This window comes from Ascaphus truei, chromosome 2 (genome assembly GCF_040206685.1).
Source record: "Ascaphus truei isolate aAscTru1 chromosome 2, aAscTru1.hap1, whole genome shotgun sequence".
Classification (NCBI taxonomy): domain Eukaryota; kingdom Metazoa; phylum Chordata; class Amphibia; order Anura; family Ascaphidae; genus Ascaphus; species Ascaphus truei.
Window position 1 is genome coordinate 17,614,823 of NC_134484.1, and position 20,315 is coordinate 17,635,137.

General features: G+C 40.7%; 1 protein-coding gene across 8 annotated transcripts in view; it reads left to right on the forward strand.

The window, feature by feature from the left end:
- Positions 1-20,315, forward strand: part of TSNARE1 (t-SNARE domain containing 1) — a 593,698-nt gene that overhangs the window by 391,204 nt on the left and 182,179 nt on the right. For all 8 annotated transcript variants that reach the window (XM_075581607.1, XM_075581590.1, XM_075581622.1 and 5 more), the window contains one exon: positions 18,794-18,866. In XM_075581607.1, coding sequence (XP_075437722.1) covers positions 18,794-18,866 — 73 coding nt within the window. The remainder of the gene's footprint in view (positions 1-18,793; positions 18,867-20,315) is intronic.

Consider the following 20,315-nt stretch of genomic DNA (forward strand, 5'->3'; position numbering starts at 1 on the left):
ATCCACACAGTAGTTCAAGTATCTTGGTATTTTCTTAAAAGGTAACAGAATTGAGGGCAAAGAGCGAGAGGTTTTCAGGAAAATGAGAAGAAAAAAAAATAAAAACCTCCAGCTCGTGAAGAAAATTGATTTCAGTGGTGCTAAAACGTTGTCTTGTAGGTCTCGTTACACCGCTAAATTGCATGCTGTGGGAACAAATGGAAAATTCTTAAAAGAATGAACCCTTTAATTCTGGAGACCAATAGAAACTGTGTGTGCATGATGGTGTAAAACAGGGGTGCTCACCTCCAGTCTTCAACCCCCCCGCCCCCCAACAGGTCAGGTTACCAGGATATCCCAGCTTCAGCACAGGTGGCTCAATCAGAGGCTCAGTCTTTCACTGAGAGACTGATTGAGCCACCTGTGCTGAAGCAGGGACTAATTGAGCCACCGGTGCTGAAGCAGGGATATTTTTAAAATCTGACAGGAGTTGAGCCCCCCTGGTGTAAAGTGTCACTGTGCAGTGTATACCGTACAGTGTCACACACCAACACAATATGTTTACTTCTGTCCTCAGTGGCTCGTGTTCTGTGTGAGATCCTCCAGGATTCCTGCAGTGCATGGCAGAGGAGGCGGTTACAGCAGCAATGCAGGAGCGATGGCAGCGCGGTCACAGTGCCAAGCTGCTCCCTGTAATGTGGGGAATGTCGTGCTGCAACCTCAACCCCCCCTTTTCTGTCCGTTTTATTATCGCAACTTCTACTCTGTACTTTAATAATAAATAATAACTTTATTTCATATGGTGCTTTTCTCCCAATGGGACTCCAAGCATTTCACAATTACAGTACAGTGCAGTACAGTGCAGCAAATAGACATTTTACAGACACGGTCCTTTCCCAGATGAGCTTCCAAACTATGTTTTTGGTGCCTGGGGCACAGAGAGATAGTGACTTGCCCAAGGTAACACTGGGCATTGAACCTGGTTCCCTTGATTCAAACTTCACTATCTTTATACAGTAACTCTATAATCTTGTTCTGCATCTATGTGGTGTGGACCTGTGTGTTTCATGCATTTCTGTGGTGCAATGTGAGGAGAACACATTTAATAGTGATGGTACTTTAAAGTATCTTTGCCTCCCTGTTGTATTTTTTAGGCACAGATTGAAAAAGGCGTTCCTTATGTCCCAATGCAGACATATGGTCCTGATATATAAAGAGTACTACTGAATGGGAGTAAGGGCAGACTAAAGCTTAGAAACTTTTTGTGGATCTGGGCTTTAGAAGTTAAAACGGTGTTGGGCGACAAATTCGGAATAAAATGGAATGATCATATGTTTCAGATTTACCGGGCCATGCCAGCACTTTCACAACTTCTGCTAACCTTCACTTTAGCAATGATAAAGCAACAACACTGGAGTTGTATATATAGTTTACATACGGGTCTACATGGAAGGGAGAGCTCAGAGAATAATACTAATAATAATAGCATGTTCTTGTATAGCGCTGCTAATTTTACGTTAGCTTTACAGAGACATTTTGCAGGCACAGGTTCCTGCCCCGTGGAGCTTATAATCTATGTTTTGGTGCCTGAGGCACAGGGTGATAAGGTGATTTGTCCAGTCAGTGTCTTTACTCGCTGAGCCGCTCCTTCTCCCAGAAAAGCACATACAGTAGCTGTACCTCATAGATCAGGGGTGAGCAAGTACTTTGGCTTGGGGGCTACTTGACAAGCTTCGGAACTTTGCGGCCTCATAAAATCTACATTGTTTGTGGCCCGCGATGCTTACCAAAGCTCCCCTCCTCACCAGCTTCTTCCAGTATGTATCTCCCCTACCCTTTCGTCTTACCCCCCTCACTCTCTGCCTCCCTTTCCTTTATCTCCCCCCTTACTCTCCTCTCTCTTTCACTCTCCTCCCCCTCACTTACCTTCTCTCCTTCACTCTCGCTGTCCTTCTCCCTCTCACTTCTATCCCTCACTCTCATTCCCTTTCCCTGCTGGGCTACAAAATGTGTGCCAGAGGCTGCTATAGCAACCAAAGGATGCTCAGTACATTAAACAGCACATTAAAACTCGAGAAAAATGGCATTGATTTGATTTTTTTTTTTAATCAAGTATTATCTAATACAACACAACTGATTTATTGCCAGTAAAAAAAAAATCTTTTGCTGCAATTCAAAATGTTACCAATTGAACACGCCACTGGGTTATCACTTTCAGGCAGGGGATCTAGTAAAGATAGGAACCACATCAAACACATGCTCCCCAAATAGATACATTGGAGGGGATTCTATATACACTATACCCTGTACAGTGGAAGGATATGGTCCCTTTTCAACCTAGTGCCTCCGTCTTGCAAGTCACAGGATCTGGAATTTGCAAAACTGTACTGTACTTTGCTCCATGTGAACTCTGGTACTGAAAATATGAATATAAACAGTCTCTGGGATTAATTGTGCCTTATGTTCTATTATATAAAGTGTCCTTTAGCCTAGCAAAGACATTTTTCACATGTCATTTTAGCATAGGTTTGGAAAATTGCATGTACCAAAGCCCCAAAAATCTCAGTGACGTGTGGCTTGGGTTTATAAGCTAAGGTGATCACCTCCCAAATCCCAAAGTGGCATTACTATGTAAACAACATGTTTGTATTTTCAATAGGTAATCCAAAAAGCTCTGCCTGGGATCTCCCAAGTACAGTATAGTAGAGAAAATGCAATGCTCGTCATGTAAACTGTTAAGTAATATAATAGTTGACACAGAAGCCCAATGTTACATCCAACATGACAAAAATACACAGTAAAATACTTATATATTCTCTTGAAAAAGGGTAATTTAGTTTAACCCTTTGGCCAAAGCATTGTAAGCTTGCGAGCCACGACAAGGCAGACCCCGTTCGCAAGTCCTAACACTACCAGATAAAATATTAATATACCTCTATTAGGATTAAAATTCTCATTTACCTCTATTAGGAGGTAGAAAGACCACATTGGATCTATATCCAGTAAAATGAAAGGACCTACTAACTTGGGAAATGGGGAGGGGCGGGCTTAAAACCTGGGAAGGAGGAGCTACGAACCTTCAACAGCTGAGACAGGTGAGAATAGGTTAACAAAACACACAAAACCCCAGCAAGCTCTTTTTGGGAACCCCTGGCCAAAGCTCTCCTTTTTGACACTTATATTCATATATATTGTGTGGGGGCTCAGGGGTTCCCAAAAAGAGATTGCTGGGGTTTTGTGTCTTTTGTTAATAGAATAGTTGTCCCATATTGCTCAAACCCATAGAGTAAAATTGAAAAGCAGAGACAAGCTACAGTAGGGTGTACACAGAAGGGACTACCTTAAGTTATAAAAGGTAACGTTAAACTTGTGTAACCACTCCTTTAGTAGAATCTAAAAATAAAGAATGACTTTTGTTCTGTTAACAGTAGTGCATGTTGTAAATAACTGCACAATATTCAGATGCAAACAGTACATACAGGGACAGTGAAGCCATTAAGTTTCCTCCTACACCAGAAGGCTTGTTAAAGCTACATTATTATTTACTCCGTTTTAAATTGCTAAGTTAATGGTGCAGTAACCTGTAGGAGATGCTGGATCCCCAACACTGTTCTTAAAAGTAGAGATGTGCAATCCCGCCAGTTTCCACAAATTAATTATTGTACTGATTTCTACGGATCTGACGGCAACGTTGCAGCATTTTTTTTGTGGTGATAGTGATAAGGGTAGCACCAGTCCCCTGAAAGTGTAAAAATACACACACACTGTATCTCTCCTTATAGGAATGAATAAAGGTGTACTTGTGAAAGGCACATAGTGTTAATTATAGATGGTTGTGTAGGCTGGAAAATATGCAGAGATCCCTCGCCTGCAGAAGGCAATGCAAATCAGGCAGTTGTCTCTTCCCCACCTGACGAAGGGGTTCGACCCTCAAAACGTTGTGGTGCCTCCATCATGCTCATTTTGCAAAATAGATACAATATAGAATGCGCACGGAACCATTGTTTGGTTTGTGTGTGTGTGGTGGAGACCCCTGCCACTGCTGGTCAAGGCATCCCCACTGAACGTCCAGGTATTGCAGTTGCAAGCTTCTTTTCCATGCTGCTCCAACAAATTTCCTAATTTAATTCTCCCATCATACGTTTACTCATCATCTTGGTCTTTTAATTTTACTTCCATTTGAGTTCCATCTTTGTCCAACGATTGTTAATTCATCTTGCCATATGTCCGGGTCATTTTATTACCTTCACCCTTGTGATGATGTCAGTCTTTTGTTTGCTTTCTAACTCAATCATTCTTTTTCCTATCTCTTCGAGTAATACCCAGCATAGTACATATCTCCATACGTCTTTGAGTTGTTTGAACCTTTAGAATTATCTTCGCGTTTAGGATCGATTTTTCACATCCATAGGTGAGCACAGGGGAGAATACATTGGTCGGACACTTTCTCTTGAGGCACAGTGAAGGGTTTCCTTAAAATATAGTCTTGTTTCTTCCAAATGCCCTGTATCCCATTGCCGGCCAAGATAGACATAGACTTCGACTTCTTTTAGTACTATTCCATTTATTTTGATCTTTGCAGAGTTGACACATGTGCTGAACATTTGATTCATATGGCGGCCCACGTTTTTATTTGCTTCTGTGATTTGTTGCTGGGCGTCTTCTGGAATTGAGGAACAAATAACAATGTAATCTGCGATTCGTAGGTGACTGAAGTATCTTGCTTATATCTTCAAGAGATTCTGTTGATCGATCGCCTGTGTGTATGTATGAATATATGTGTGTGTGTGTATATATATATAGTATATAAAGTGTGTGTGTATATATATATATGTATATGTGTGTATATATATATATATATATATATATATATATATATAGATAGATTTTTATATATATATATATATATATATATATATATATATATACAGTGTTCGACAAACCTATACATTTGCTCGCCCCTGGCGAGTGGATTTAACCCCCGGGCGAGTAAATATTGGCCCAAGCAGCACACGTTTGGTACTAGGTGGCGAGTAGATTTTTTTGTGTGGCGAGTAGATTTTTTGGTGATTTGTCAACCACTGTATATATATATATATATATATATATATATATATATATATATATATAAATGTGTGTACACAAGGCCACTTTTCTTTAATCAGCTGAGAATGAGCCCCTATGAAAATGGGGGGCATGCATATTAATGTTGACTTTTTGGGCCTCATAAATAAATGAAGATATGGAGAAATCATTAAGCAAGCTATCAATGGTCTATAATTTTTTTATTTTTTTTTAGTATTTTGTATTGTGGCTCCGTTATAGCTTGCTAAGTGGCACTGAGGTGTTAGTGAAAAGAATATTAGTTTAGGTAGGTCATTGTTCATGAGCACACTACAAACAAGGCTTTGACAGGAAGTGACAGGAAACAAACCAGAGGCATTTAGAAGTAGCACATAGCCATCCTCAGCAGTTCAATAACTTTACAGCCTGCTAAGAAGCACTTAATTGGAGTATTCGTGGTGTGAAATTCCATTGAAGTAATAGGCTTGGTGGAAGAGTACTCCACAAATATGCTCTCCTCGATAAGCAGATTTGATTGAGGGCACATTTAAACTGTCGCTGTACATATGCTACAAGAAGAGGCAATTTACAGTACACCCTTCTACTTAAAAAAATATAGAGAGAGAGAGACTGGCTGACTGACATGTTTTGTAAAGAGGCAGTCAGGAAATACTTGTGTAAATATCCAAATAATGTGAAAACTGAAGTTCTTCTTTATTATATGCCTACAAAACAAGAAAAGCATGTTCATTCCAACACCCGATGAAGGACCCCGAGAGGTTGGAAAGCTTGTAACCTATCAATTACTTGTTGGTCCAATAAAAGGTATCAAACCACCTACTCCCTCTCCCTCCTTTGTTACTATATGTTAGTACTGCATTGGCCATTAATGATTGCCAAAGTCTGTACTTTTCTGTCATACATATAATTGGATATTGAGATTGCCCTTGAAGTACATGTAATTGTAAAGCTTTTATACCAAGGGGTATCTGACATTGGAAATGTCGTTCGTTTTTTTGATACTTGAAATACATTTTGTTTGCTGCTCTACCAGCTCTGCAACATAGACCTTATACAGGGAAAAATGATAGATACTGTACTCCTAGTACAAGCAATCATGCAATTCAATTAAAAGGTGCAGTCCTTAACTGTAATCCTGAACTGGTAAAATACAATGATTATTTCTGGCCAAAGTGCATCACACTCAAACAGAGCAATAGAGAAAATGTTGCTGTTCATTCTCCTGTAAACGCGACCTTTTGTAGGACATACTGTACAGTTTAGTGAATGGAAAATATATGTTTAAACTGTTAACGGTTGGGTCTTATTTTTTTCACTGCTATTTAATGTCCCTGCATTGAAGCTAATCTTGGTAGATCAAATATGAATGAGAAGCTCTGCTTTCTTTTGAGTACTGCATGGGAAAATAAGCAATTGGTGTAGTTATTACAATCAGATTTTTGTATAAAAATAAATAAATAACTGTGTTTGCAGTGGTAATGAAAACCAATCGATATATGTGGAAAAACACCTACTCACACGGGTACCTTTGGAGATGAGATCAGATACAAAGGAACATGTGAAGTATTTGAGAGAAAAAAATGGTCCTTTGTCATATGTATACGAGCACCCAGCGATTTTTACTTGCAATCTTGTTCCTCTTTTGGAAAAATGCAATTGTATGCCAATAATTGGGGCTCTGTGTGTTAATGCAAAGAAAAGTCTATATCAGAGCTGTGCTCCAATTATCACTTACATTTGTCGTGAAGAACAGAGGATCTCAACTCTAGTCCTCAAGACTCCCCCCCCCCCCCTGCAGGTAAGAACCCCTGGTGGAGAAGCTTGTCAGTCAAGGAGCAGATTATGTGATGTATATGCCACCTGGCAGATATATGGGCACAACAAAATGGAAACAACGGTGCAACACAGGCACAGTAATTCCAACATTTCATATATAATTTTGTAGGTCTTCATACTGACACTCTCCCTATCGCATTCTAGAGCAGACTGAGCACAATGGAATCAGTGGCTTGATACATGGAGCCCTTGATAGAATATGTAGTTAGTGGCCTGACTCACATTTCCGCAGTAAATTGGGAACACAGATTTGATAATTTGAGATCAGTACTTTGGCTATTTAAATAGTGCCTACTAATAATGGTGCACAAGAAGTTTTAATTGTCTGATAAAAGGGAACTGACTGTGAGTTACTATGGATCATATACACAGATAGTGCTGTGGTTCTAAAAATACTTCGTACTTTACTTGTTCCTGTCACTCAAAGATAGACCTGCACTTTTACAGTGATGTGAAGCAAGCGTGCATGTGTGTCATGGGAATTCCCACTCACACTAACATTTATTATTGACATGGAAATAAGTACTTCACTATGTACGTTGACTCCATCATGTTCTTGTGATGGTATTAAATAATCCAATAAGAGTTCTTCATAGGTGTCATAGTTTATATGGAACTTTTGAAATATCACACATTTTCTTGGGGTATACAGTAGTTGTTGGTCAACTGTACCTTTATTTTGCATGTATTTCATTTCGGTTTTTTTTCTTCTTGTTTTGGTGTGTTTTTTCCCCTTCTGTAACCTGTCTTATTTCCCCCCCTCTGTAACCTGTCTTATTTTCCCCATGAGTTTACAGCTTTATATACAGTAAAAGCAAGCACTTAATTCCAGGTTTGTACTCTTGTGAACCTTTAATAATTAAGACCGCTCGCCTCTCCTGTGCCTGTACACTCACCCTAACACTTCCCCTTGCCTCGCAGAAAGCCCTACATTTGCAGGATGGGCTAGTATGTGATGCAGTCTTCTACTACCAGTAACTATTTTGCATGTCTATATTTGATTGGAATCCAGACACAGTTAAACATCAGAATCAAGTTCCACTTATAAACACGTTTACTAGTTAGACTAATTATGCTGAAGTACATATTTTAAAGGGAAAGGTGAAATGATCTCGTGCTACAGGACTTACAGTGCAAGCAGCAAGTGTCCTGGCAAGTTACAGTCCTCTCCTGCTACAGCAATTACTGAGCCTAAATAATCATTAGCAGTTTTGTGTTATCTTGTATTGAACAAATGTAAAAGCTTGATATTTAGAAGTTCTCAAGATCACATAAGACTTTTGGAAATGTAAAAGGTAGCCTGTTAGGCTATTGGAATTATATTTGCTGTGAAAATAATAGACCGATTGTACTGCTAGTCTGAATATCCACAGTGCTACTTGATGCACCATCTGTTGTATTTGCTTTATCTGTTTTACTGTCTACAAATATATTTCCTAAACAACAAAACCACATGTTTATGCCAATAATATTGAAAGACTAACTTGTATTAGTTATCTTTAAATGACCATGTGGGAGGTTTTTGTCATTTTTATCATTTATTATATTTTAGTTATTTTACCTACTTTCAGCCTTTCCAACAGCTTTATACATTCCAACCTCGCTCTTCTTGAACTATTTTTACTTGTAAAGTAATACCCGTTATTGGTAAAGGAGACAACCTTGGGACTTGGGCGGGTGGCGGGGGGTTGTTGTATCACAATGTAATGGCCCATCGGGATTAACACAGCGCGGGTCCCTCCTTCTGAATGGGACTCGCGCTGCTTGAATCCTACCTGTAAGAGACGCGCAGTAAGAGTGAGACTGGATCAGTCACTCTCCATGCGCGCCTTTAACAGGCGATCACGGGGCTTTTATTTGAAAAACTCTGTATTGAAGCAAGGGTCTCCGGAGCTGAATCGCATTAATTTCATGTCCGGGGACTCCCTGCTTCCCGAGTTACAGACCCTGTTATGGGGTACCAGTATCCCCACCATGTTTAAATTGTCCCGCGTCACGGCCCACGTGACCGGAATATTTAAACAATGCAGGGAGATACTAGGGCCTGTAACTTGGGAAGCAAGGGGGCCCCGAGGCTGAAATTAATGCATTTCAGCTCCGGAGACCCACTGCTTCAATACTATGTTATTAAAATACAGTACAGTATGTGTCCTCAGCACATTTATACATTTGTGTCCATAGAAATGATGCCTGGATTATAGCCAGAAAAAGGGCTGGCTATGAACGATTACAAAAACTCACCACACCATGCTCCAGCCGCGAGAGGGGTATCATTATTTTACACTTGGTCCTTGGCTTCAAATCATATGATTCCAGTTGATGCTACCATATATCACGAAATACACAAAAAGTGAAATCCAATCCATGGTCTCAACACACTTGTCCCCCAATGAAATACAAAGGGCGTGATAATGTTTTTGTTTTTTTACAATAGCCAACCACTTATGTCATGCCAGTTGACAGTTTCGGCTCCCACAGCTTTTTTGATCTCTGGAAAATTGAGCTTTGCATACGTCTCATAATTTGCAGCTTTCAGATAATTGATTTACACATTGAATCAAAATCAGAAATTTAATCGATCATAATGAAACAAGCTGTGCCCCAAATACTTTAAGGTGTCACCCAATACACAAATTGCCCCTCATAGGAATTGAAACAGGACTTTTATGCAAACGTGTTTAAGGCTGGAGAATGAGGAGCGGTGCTGCCACATCTAACATGGACACTGTCCCAGGACAGCTTAATTGGCAGGACATAACTGGGGGGGTAGCATGTAATCTAAGCCTATAAATGGCCTGCTATTGGCATATTGCAGATGGCTATATTGCACCTTGTTAATAAAATACACACTGAGCTTTGTGTGTACAATATAAATGTACTACCAGAAGGAATCGGGCCGTACCCAATACGTTATTGATATGCAACAACTAATCACAGAGTGAGACCATAGAGAATAAGAAATGTTTTTTTTTATTCCCCTCATTAAATATCAGGTCTTTTCTTTCAAAGTGCTGACTTCAACGTTTTACTTAACTAAAGCTTTTTCCTTGAACAAGAAAGTAGATTTGTCCCACGGCGCAGTTCCAGGGACTCATTGAATTTAGCCAGTTGCACCTCTCTTTCCTTTATATTGTATTTGATCCAGATAGACCTTGGGTATGATAAAAAGGACAGTGAATTACTCGAGCTTTACAACATTGAGCAGAAGGGCATACATTAATGTCAGTGTATGATGTGGATACCAAGGCCTGCTGGTAAATGTTCCAGTAAACCTAGAGAAAGGTAATCGCAGAATCTGGTGCACATGACAAGTCCAATATGTCAATCTGTGACACAGCAGGCCAAATCCAGGACTCCATCACATGGACAGAAGTCCATTCACACTCTCATTTGTCAAATGGAAACAGATGAATGATAAAAACCTGTGCTCAGGTTTTTAACTTTACCCTTTTAAGTGTCAAAAAGGAGAACTTTAATCTCATCCTGCTTAATTTTCTAAATGCTGCCTTTCTAGATAAGATTGAACACTGAGGTGTTGAGAGAGAAAAAAGTGAGTATAAGAATTGCGTTTCTGTTTGTATTCATTTTTTTTCTTAACAGGAAAAACTGCATTGATTGCATTTTATCTTCCAAGTAATTGAATGATAGTTTGACATCAGCCTAAGCTCCATATTCTCAGAACAAAGAATCCGCCAACAGTGCCAAGGTGTAGAACAAATTGAATCATGTTTTCATGTTTTCGGTATTCAGGCACAGTGTATCTAGCTTTGTTCATTCAGCTGTAAAACCCATTGTAAAGAGCACGTCACATTGTATTGTGAAAGCATTAAAACATTCAGTCAAAACCAAATAAATACAGGAGTTCGTCATTGATTCTACTCGTACCAGAAGCCTGCTAGGATCGTCTGTCGATTTCCTGTTTGATAAACATTTTAGAAACAAGTAGGGCACTGGACCACTCAGTGTGTTCAAGTACTGCCACGAGTGCACACTCTTCCACATTGAATGGGGATCACACGCAGGGACAGGAAATGAGACGGTGCTTTACTGGACTTGTGTGAATAATAGTGCTGGTTTATTGAAGGGTCAACGTTTCGGTCCTACATTTTGATAAAGGTCCAAAGTAGGACTGAGATGTCTATCCTTCTATAAACCAGCACTATCACTAACACAAGCCCAGTGGAGTCCAGTCTTATTTTCTGTTTCAGCATGATAAACATTTTAAACCGAGTCATTGTACAGAGTTATATAGCATTACACCTCGAGAGCAAATTCTATGGAGATACATTGCAAATTCTATTTTAAGGGACACATTGTTCTGCTCAACCCTCTGGCAGTGAGAGCGTTAACTAACCATTATATAAAGTTTGGGTAGCACGTGTACCGCCAGTCCTTTTCTGTTTTGCTTTTCAGATTTTTCAGTCTTGGTGTCTTCTCTGCTTCTCAGAAAAGAAGCGTCTGAGGCCACTAATACGTGGTAGTATTATTGTCTATTTGTTGAGATAATATATTCTGCAGTGCGGTACAATGGGATTGCAGAGAGATGTAAATTACATAAACAGAGTTACATACCAAATAAGGACAAGCAAGCACAAACAGAAAGGTAATGAGTTCCCTGCCCATGAGAGCTTACAATCTAGAGCAGTGGATTTCAAAATGTCTTTGGTTAAGGAACCCCAACCCTCTCCCCCTTCTCTTGTGTTCCTCTCCCCCGTCGCTCGTGTTCCTCTCCCCCGTCTCTCATGTTCCTCTCCCTTGTCTCTTGTGTTCCTCTCCCCCTTTTCTCATCTTCCTCTTCCCCTTCTCTCGTCTTCCTCTCCCCTTCTCTCGTCTTCCTCTCCCCCTTCTCTTGTGTTTCTCTCCCCCTTCTCTTGTGTTCCTCTCCCCCTTCTCTTGTGTTCCTCTCCCCCAGCTCTAGTGTTCCTCTCCCCCGTCTCTCGTGTTCCTCTCCCCCGTCTCGTGTTCCTCTCCCCCGTCTCTTTTCTTCCCCTTACGCTCCCTCTTCCCCTTACACTTCCTCTCTCCCCCTTACGCCTCTCTCTTCTACACACGCTCTCCATCCTCCTACACACACACTCTCCCTCTTCTACACACACACAGACTCTCACCCTCTCTCTCCTACACACATACACACTCTCTCCCCCTCACTCTCCTACAAGCACACACACACACTCTCACACTCTCCCCCACTCAGACATACACACTCTCTCCCCCTCTCTCTCCTACACACATACACACACACACTCTCCCCCTCTCTCTTCTACACACGTAAACACACACACTCTCCCCTTCCCTCTTCTACACACACACACACACACACACACACACACACACACACACACACACACACACACACACACACTCTCCCCTTCTCTCTTCTACACACACAATTTAAATTTAAATATTTTTAAGGGAGCTGCCGGCGCGCACAGCAAAAATCCATACAGTGAAAACTGCGGCGAGAGCGCATACTCTTACCTTCGAGCCTGCAGTGTTGCGCCGATCCGAAACTCCCTCCCCTGTCAGCCGGAAGTTGAATGTGACTTCCGGCGCTGATAGAAGCAGGGAGAGGAAAGATCGCTGTGACCGTGCGGCTGCCACTACTGTGTTCGGGAGCCGCTGGATCACAGCTGCGTGGGAAAGTTGTCCCAGCTCACCCCCACCTGGCGGCTACAGAACCCCAGAGGGGTGCTCAAGGAACCCTGGGTGAAAGTCACTGGTCTAGAGGTATGCTGTAAAGCGGTCTTCTCTTTAGAAACATTTAAGCCCCATTCATTTGAATGAGGGAAGCAAGGAAAAGATGGTTTCACATTGAACAGAGACCCTGAATAAAGGATCATGTGAATAGTTAAAAAATAATAATAATAATAAAGTAGAGAAGGCAGCTGATTGTAATTGCACAACCTGGTGGCATGTTTTAGCTCTCCTTGGTGTTGCAGAAGATGCAAACTATACACAGAATAGCTGTTCTTAAAAATAAACCACAAAGCAATATTTGTGGAAAGGCTTCCAATATCTGATTTTAACCCATTAAACATAACCGCTGTCATTAGTTTAATTTCACCATCGTCGTCATCATTTATTTCATAACTAGTTAAAATGTAGTCCTCGGAGGGATCACACCTTTAATTTTGAGCAGCATTGACAATTCTGTGAGCCCATTTGTGGTGGGGTTGGGGGTGGGTGGTGGTAGAGAGAGAAGCATTGAGACATTGTTTGAATGAAGGTGTAAAATATCCTTGACATGCAATATAATGAGAGATAACAGTGTGGATCTTCTGAGAGGTCCTGTTCTCGCATTAGTGTCTCAGCCCTACCATTTACATCTTGGAAGTACATCTATGGGGGGAAACAGTGCTGAATATTTTTTTATTAGGGGGCTGGTTGTTTTTGTTTGTAATTTTAACCTATAGCACACAGCAGGCTTTTTCTTAACGGATCTGCAAACATCAGCAGCTCAAACTCCTCCCCCACACTTGCTGCTTGATTAGAGATCCCTGTGGAAGGCTAACTTACTGTGTAATTGCTCTCCTAGATAGCATCTGCCCTCTAACCAGTTTTGTGCTACACTGTGGCTGGCTTAAGTGACTCATTTTCAATTCATAGAAGGTTGCAATATTTTTTGTACTCCAATAAGGTAGAGACAAAAAAAAAAGTGCATTTAAAAAGTGCATAGAAAAGCTGCCATGCTAATTTTAGTTAACATCTTAGCAGTCAGAGGATGCAACGTGGTAGCTAAAAGGGTGTTATCTGACTATTTTATTTATTTATTTATTTATTTATAAAATATTTTACCAGGAAGTAATACATTGAGAGTTACCTCTCGTTTTCAAGTATGTCCTGACTAGTCTACAGGCGAACGGTTACAGATCCCCTTTTCAAGGGGATTTTAGATTGCTCTCTAGCAATTAGATGTTTAATGCACTGAGTGACAATGGAGAAAGCCGGTAGAAATCTCTCCATTGCACCGAGGGTTGAAGTACTATAGGAAGTTTATGGTTCTGGAGGAAAAGCAAAGCAGGTAAAGGCGATCACACCGTGAGATGGGGAAGGTGGCTGCAGTGGTTGAGAAAAAGAAGCTGCAACAGACCTCTAAAAAGATATATTTTTTTAAAACCCAAACGCCTATCAAGAAAACAAACACAAATTGATTTGTGGACTGCCGAGAAGGAACAGGGTATGAGAGGCTGAAATGGAGCCGCCAAGAGAAATTGGACGGAGTTGTCGGATAGCACTTTCTCATTTTCTTACGTTTTGTTGCAAGGACCCTGTAACCTTTTGCCAAACATGAAGTAGTATTTTGCCTGTGAAAAACCCAGGGGGAAAAAGGGCAAACAGATTGTAGGCTGTGATTAGAAGAGAAAGACCTTGCTGTGCAAGTTGAACTTTCTGATAAAGAATTGTATCAGAGTCCCTGAGCTAAGGGCCCTAATCAATTACAAATTGATGTTGAAGCGGTTTCCTTGTAACAGAATTTTCTGAAACTAAAAACCCAGTTGGTGATATTTCAGAAGCTGAGCTCCTGTCTGCGGTTATTACCCATCAATTGTCTCACAACATTGAGTATAGTTGGTGTATTTGCAGTGCTATTCTAAATGCACTTGTTTGTTTGTACACAATCACATTTGAAGAAATGGTTAAGTCAATTTTATCGTGTTAGTCGAAGTTCAACAGAAGAATTAAAAGCAAGAAAATAGGTTGCAGGCAATAATTTTATTTTGACGTAGCCCGTTGCTTAAAGCTGCAGTCCAAGCAATATCCTACATGTGTTTTTTTAAATAAATCAGTTACTGTACTACTGTATGAGAAAATACTTATAGCATTTTTTTAAACAACGCTTAATGACATTTTTTGGTCATTACACTCTGCTCATATTACTCGACCTCTCTGCAGCATTTGACACCGTGGACCACCCTCTTCTCCTCCACATTATCCATACTCTAGGTATTCAGAACAAAGCTCTATCCTGGATCTCATCCTACCTCTCCCATCGTACTTTTAGTGTCTCTTCTGCTAACACCTCCTCCTCCTCTATTGATCTCTCTGTGGGGGTACCCCAGGGCTCTGTCCTGGGACCTCTTCTCTTTTCTCTGTACACACTCTCTCTAGGTGACCTAATAACATCTTTTGGGTTTAATTATCACCTCTATGCCGACGACACACAAATATACTTTTCAACACCTGACCTTACACCTGCTGTACAAACCAAAGTTTCTGAACGTCTCTCTGCTATATCATCCTGGATGGGCCTCCGACGCCTTAAACTCAACATGGCTAAAACAGAGCTCCTCATACTTCCTCCCAAACCTGGCCCTACTACCTCCTTCCACATTACTGTTGGAACTACAATCATTCACCCAGTAGCCCAAGCACGCTGCCTAGGGGTCACACTCCACTCCTCTCTCACATTCGCCCCTCACATTCAAAACATTTCTAAAACTTGTCGCTTTTTCCTCCGCAATATAACTAAGATACGCCCTTTCCTCTGTTGTTCGACTGCTAAAACTCTGACTCAGGCCCTCATTCTCTCCCGTGTTGATTACTGTAACCTCCTGCTGTCTGGCCTTCCTGCCTCTCACCTGTCTCCCCTACAATCTATCCTAAATGCTGCTGCCAGAATCACTCTACTCTTTCCTAGATCTGTCTCAGCATCTCCCCTCATGATATCCCTCTCCTGGCTTCCGATCAAATCCCGCATCTCACAGTCCATTCTTCTCCTCACTTTTAAAGCTTTACACTCTTCTGCTCCTCCTTACATCTCAGCCCTAATTTCTCGCTATGCACCATCCCGACTCTTGCGTTCTGCTCAAGGATGTCTACTTTCTACCCCCTTTGTATCTAAAGCCCTCTCCCGCCTTAAACCTTTTTCACTGACTGCCCCACACCTCTGGAATGCCCTTCCCCTCAGTACCCGACTAGCACCCTCTCTATCCACCTTTAAGACCCACCTTAAGACACACTTGCTTAAAGAAGCATATGAATAGCACTGTGGATATTCTGAACACAGGATACATAAAGATTGGCCCCCTGCAGACGCACTTACCAGAACTCCCTCCTACTGTCTCTGTACGTTCTACCTACCTACCAATTAGAATGTAAGCTCCTCAGGGCAAGGACTCCTCTTCCGAAATGTTACTTTTATGTCTAAAGCACTTATTCCCATGATCTGTTATTTATATTATCTGTTATTTATTTGATTACCACATGTATTACTACTGTGAAGCGCTATGTACACTAATGGCGCTATATAAATAAAGACATACAATACAATACAATTTTTTATGTATTATAATGTAACAAACATTTTTTTTGTTTCTATAGCAACCATTTACAAAGTCACATCCCCTTCCACTTCTGAAACAGGCTCAGGCACACCCCTTTTTTGAGCCCTGCCCTCTTGTATCTAGTGTCTGCCTGGTCATGTGATCTTCCCCACAGAACTTTGCATCTTTGGTCCTCTTCTGCTGCACTGACATTTAGTGAAACTCCCAAGCTGAATGTACGCCGATCGATCACAGGAGAACAGATTGATTAGTTAAATTGCCAATTACTTATCATTGTGTGAATTGTATTGATGCAGATATTAAAGGGGAGGATAAATAAATAAAAAATAGCAGCTTGGACTGCTGCTTTAAAGGATGTGCAGTCACATTGCAAAGTTGTGTGTATATCCTTTTTGATAAATGCCATGTCTCAGTACATATTTCTAATATGTTCAAAGCAATCATAAAGATCTTCAGCAAAGTATTTGTCACGAGGGGCTTTCGTAGCAATTCTGCTACTGACTTAACCACTGTAAGATAAGTTGCCAAATAAATAGCACTGTTCTTGGAAAAACAGAGCAGACCATTAATTGTCCTGGAGGCTCACCTTGTCCCCAGTATCAGATTTGTGTGACCTTTGGTAAGTCACTTCACTGGATCGTAAGCTTTTCAATTCAGGGATGTATTGTACGTTACAGCTGCTATAAACCGTGCTGCATGATTATATGTAATATGTAAGGAGAAAGTAAGTTACCGTATGTGAAGGTTTTATTGTTCTACAGCTAAAATGTTCAGTCGCCGGTCCTCTGCTGCCTAGCTACTTCAAGTTGCCCCAAAACTAAAGCGACCCGACGACCTGGTTCAGCACAGGACCAGCTCTGTAAAAAAAAGTATAAACTGGTCAAAAGTTAACTGTAAATATAACAAATGCTTTATTTCCCTTTAAATAACGTAAACATATCAGCCTCCTCCTCTTTCTCCAGTATATTGCTGTCTGCCGGAAAATTGTCCTAGTTGAGCCTTGCAGAAAGTTGGTAGCTTTGCCCAAAGTAGAACTGCTTAGGAGATGTTTAGTACAGTAAAGAAAGACAAGTCATCATTTAATCTGAATAGACTGTCACTGCAGTGAAGCTAGAACTTTAATTAGTAATGCAGCTGCTTAATAATAGTACAGGTAGTCCTCGTTATCCAACGTTTTACAAAGCATATCTAACGAATGGCATATCCAACACTTTACAATGCAACCCTAAGGGCCATTTTTCGACGGCAGAATGCGTTATCCGACGCCTGAATGCGTAATCCAACAATCACCGCCACTGATTAACATGGGACTCACTTTACAATGGTTTCACTATCCAACGTTACTTCGAGAACGGATTCCATTGGAAAGCCGAGGACTACCTGTACTGGTTATGTCCCTCATAAAATGAAAGATGTATCTGTTTCTCTTCCAACTGGTTCTCTCTACGTATCCACGTTTTGTTCAAGTATATTTTCTTCTTGAGCATTGTTCTTTGATCAAAAGATTTGCAGTCCCTTTGGCTTTTGTCTACTTGTTTATACCTTTAGTACCAGAGAGGAATGCGTGTTAAAACCCCCACACCTGAAGCTTGTCAGTGCTTGAAGGGTGATGCTGAGCAATGTGTTGCAGGCCTTTCCATCTCCAATCTACAAAGCTTTCCTCCAGCGGGTGGCGGTTTTGATATATTTCCGCTTTGTGGACATCATGTGGATACTTGCTTCGATTTATGCTATTTGAACACATTAGGGAGCACAGGTTTTCTTGGAGATGGAAAAGCAGAGCTTTCAAACGCATCCAAATTGTTACTTTTCTTACAAACAAAATGTACATTCTGTGTAGGAAAGGTTTCATATGTTTTAGTTCTGTGCTTTTTAATTATTTACATACTGTACAGTAGAACTGCTTTGAAACATAACACTTCTTACGTCTCCCAGTCACACTTGCTGGCTTCTGTTTAATATTGCTCAGTAGTTATTGTTATAATTGTGTACAACTGTACAGTAGCAGACATTATGCAATCATTTGTGTTAACACTTGGTGCATTATTTAACAGCAGTGCAATAGAAAACAATGGTTAAGGAGGTAACCGCGTGTTATTTTACGCATTATATTGCTCGTTCACAGGGAAAATACAGTCTGAAATGGGGAAATATACAAATATAAAATGAACCATTATTTCCTAATGTAGCATCATAATTTCAGCAGAAAGCCATGTCCAGGAACCCCACTACTGCTTTTCAAACAAGCGCTGACATCTCTGTAATCTGGGGGTGGCCAACTCCCAGTCCTTAAGGGCTACCAGCAGGTCAGGTTTTCGGGATATCCCTGCCTCAGCAAAGTTGAAGATTGCACAACCTTTGCTGAAGAAGGGATATCCTGAAAACCTGACCTGTTGGTAGATCTTGAGGACTGGAGTTGGCTACCCCTGCTGTAAACAGATGTGTTTCACAGGACTCGCCTTGGAGGAAAAAGGACCAAAAGCATTACTGTCCTGAGTAATTATTTCTCAAGAACCCACTGCCCATACATATCCGCAGATAAAATGCTGTTGTGAGGAAGTGCCTCTCTGTGGGTGATTGTAATGTATTTGTGTTGTTTGTTTTCCCAGAGTGATATGCTTGATGTTAATCAAATTATGAAAGAAATGGCATCCATCGTCTATGAACAAGGAGACACTGTAGGTACGTATAACCATGTACTGTACATGCCAGGTATGTTAATTAGGTTTGTATCTATCCATGGACTGTAGCAACATACTCTAGGTTGAAACATAATGTAATCTACCGATTTAGCAAGACTTGCTGTTCCCAGTGCTGCAGGGGAATATGCAGAAGTCCATTAAGTCTTACTAAATCTGTACTTTCAATCACTGGGAGTAATCTTTCATAAATCAATATGGTGTATATTTGACATTATTTCTTCAAAGTAGTCATTCTCTATGAGTGAGCAGTGCTGTATTTGTCAGTTTTAATTCGGGGGGGTCTCTGAAGATTTAATTGTTGCGGGTGGGACATTAAATCTTAACCTTACTCCACCAAAGGTCACAAGAACCAAACATTGAAATGTACAGTAGATATTGTTCTCTCACTCCCTCATGTCTGTATCCTCCCTATAATATATATATATATATATATATATATATATATATATATATATATATATATATATTGTGTCAAACTGCTCCCTTTATGTAGCTCTGCCACTTGTCCAGGCTCTTCCTGACACAGTCTTCTAGGGTTTGTTTTGTATAAAAGGGGGACAAACACGTGTATACACACAAGGGGCACTCAGCCCTCAACCTTCAGCGGTTTATTCTTCCATTAGTGACACTACACATTTTAAAAACTGTCACTTTAAGTCAAAACAAACTCATAAAAATAACATCTACTCCTGTCAGGAGTCTAACTCGCATGCATATCCCTATCTGCAATATTGGCTAGCTAAGCCAGTTACCAACCACACAGAGACAACATTGAGTCCTTAACTCTGAGATGGGGGACAGCATCCCATTAGATCCTCGGATGCTGCAACACCTGTGGGGGGTGGGGAGGAGGGCGTCTACCCCAAACTGGAATCAGGGGAGCAGCGTCCTTTTCAGCCTCCAGGCTCTGAGAGAGACTGAAAAAGCAACCCTCTCTGCTCTAAATACCTGTTCTAGTAATTAGGAGAGCAGGTGAGGGAAACCAGCACCATTAATATCTGGCCTGGAGTTTCCCCAAAGTCTCAGCAAATGCGAAACTGTGGAATGGGTCATTTTTTCCCTTTTTTCTCCACTTTCTGCCTTAAAATCAGACAGACAGCTGCCTAATATTCTGGGACTATGTCACTATATATATATATATATATATATATATATATATATATATATATATATATATATATATATATATATATATATATAGTGACATAGTCCCAGAATATTATATATATATATAGTCAGGTATGGAGATTAGCACTCACGGTTTTGTAGCAGGAGGCAGATGCTTGTCCCATAAAGAGTATGTAGACATATGGAGACCAGGGGATCCCGATAGCCAAAAAGAGACAGCACACTGCAGGTATGGTATCAAAAAAGTGTATTCAGTAACACAAGGCCGCCAACGTTTCGGTCCTCCCAACGGGACCTTCCT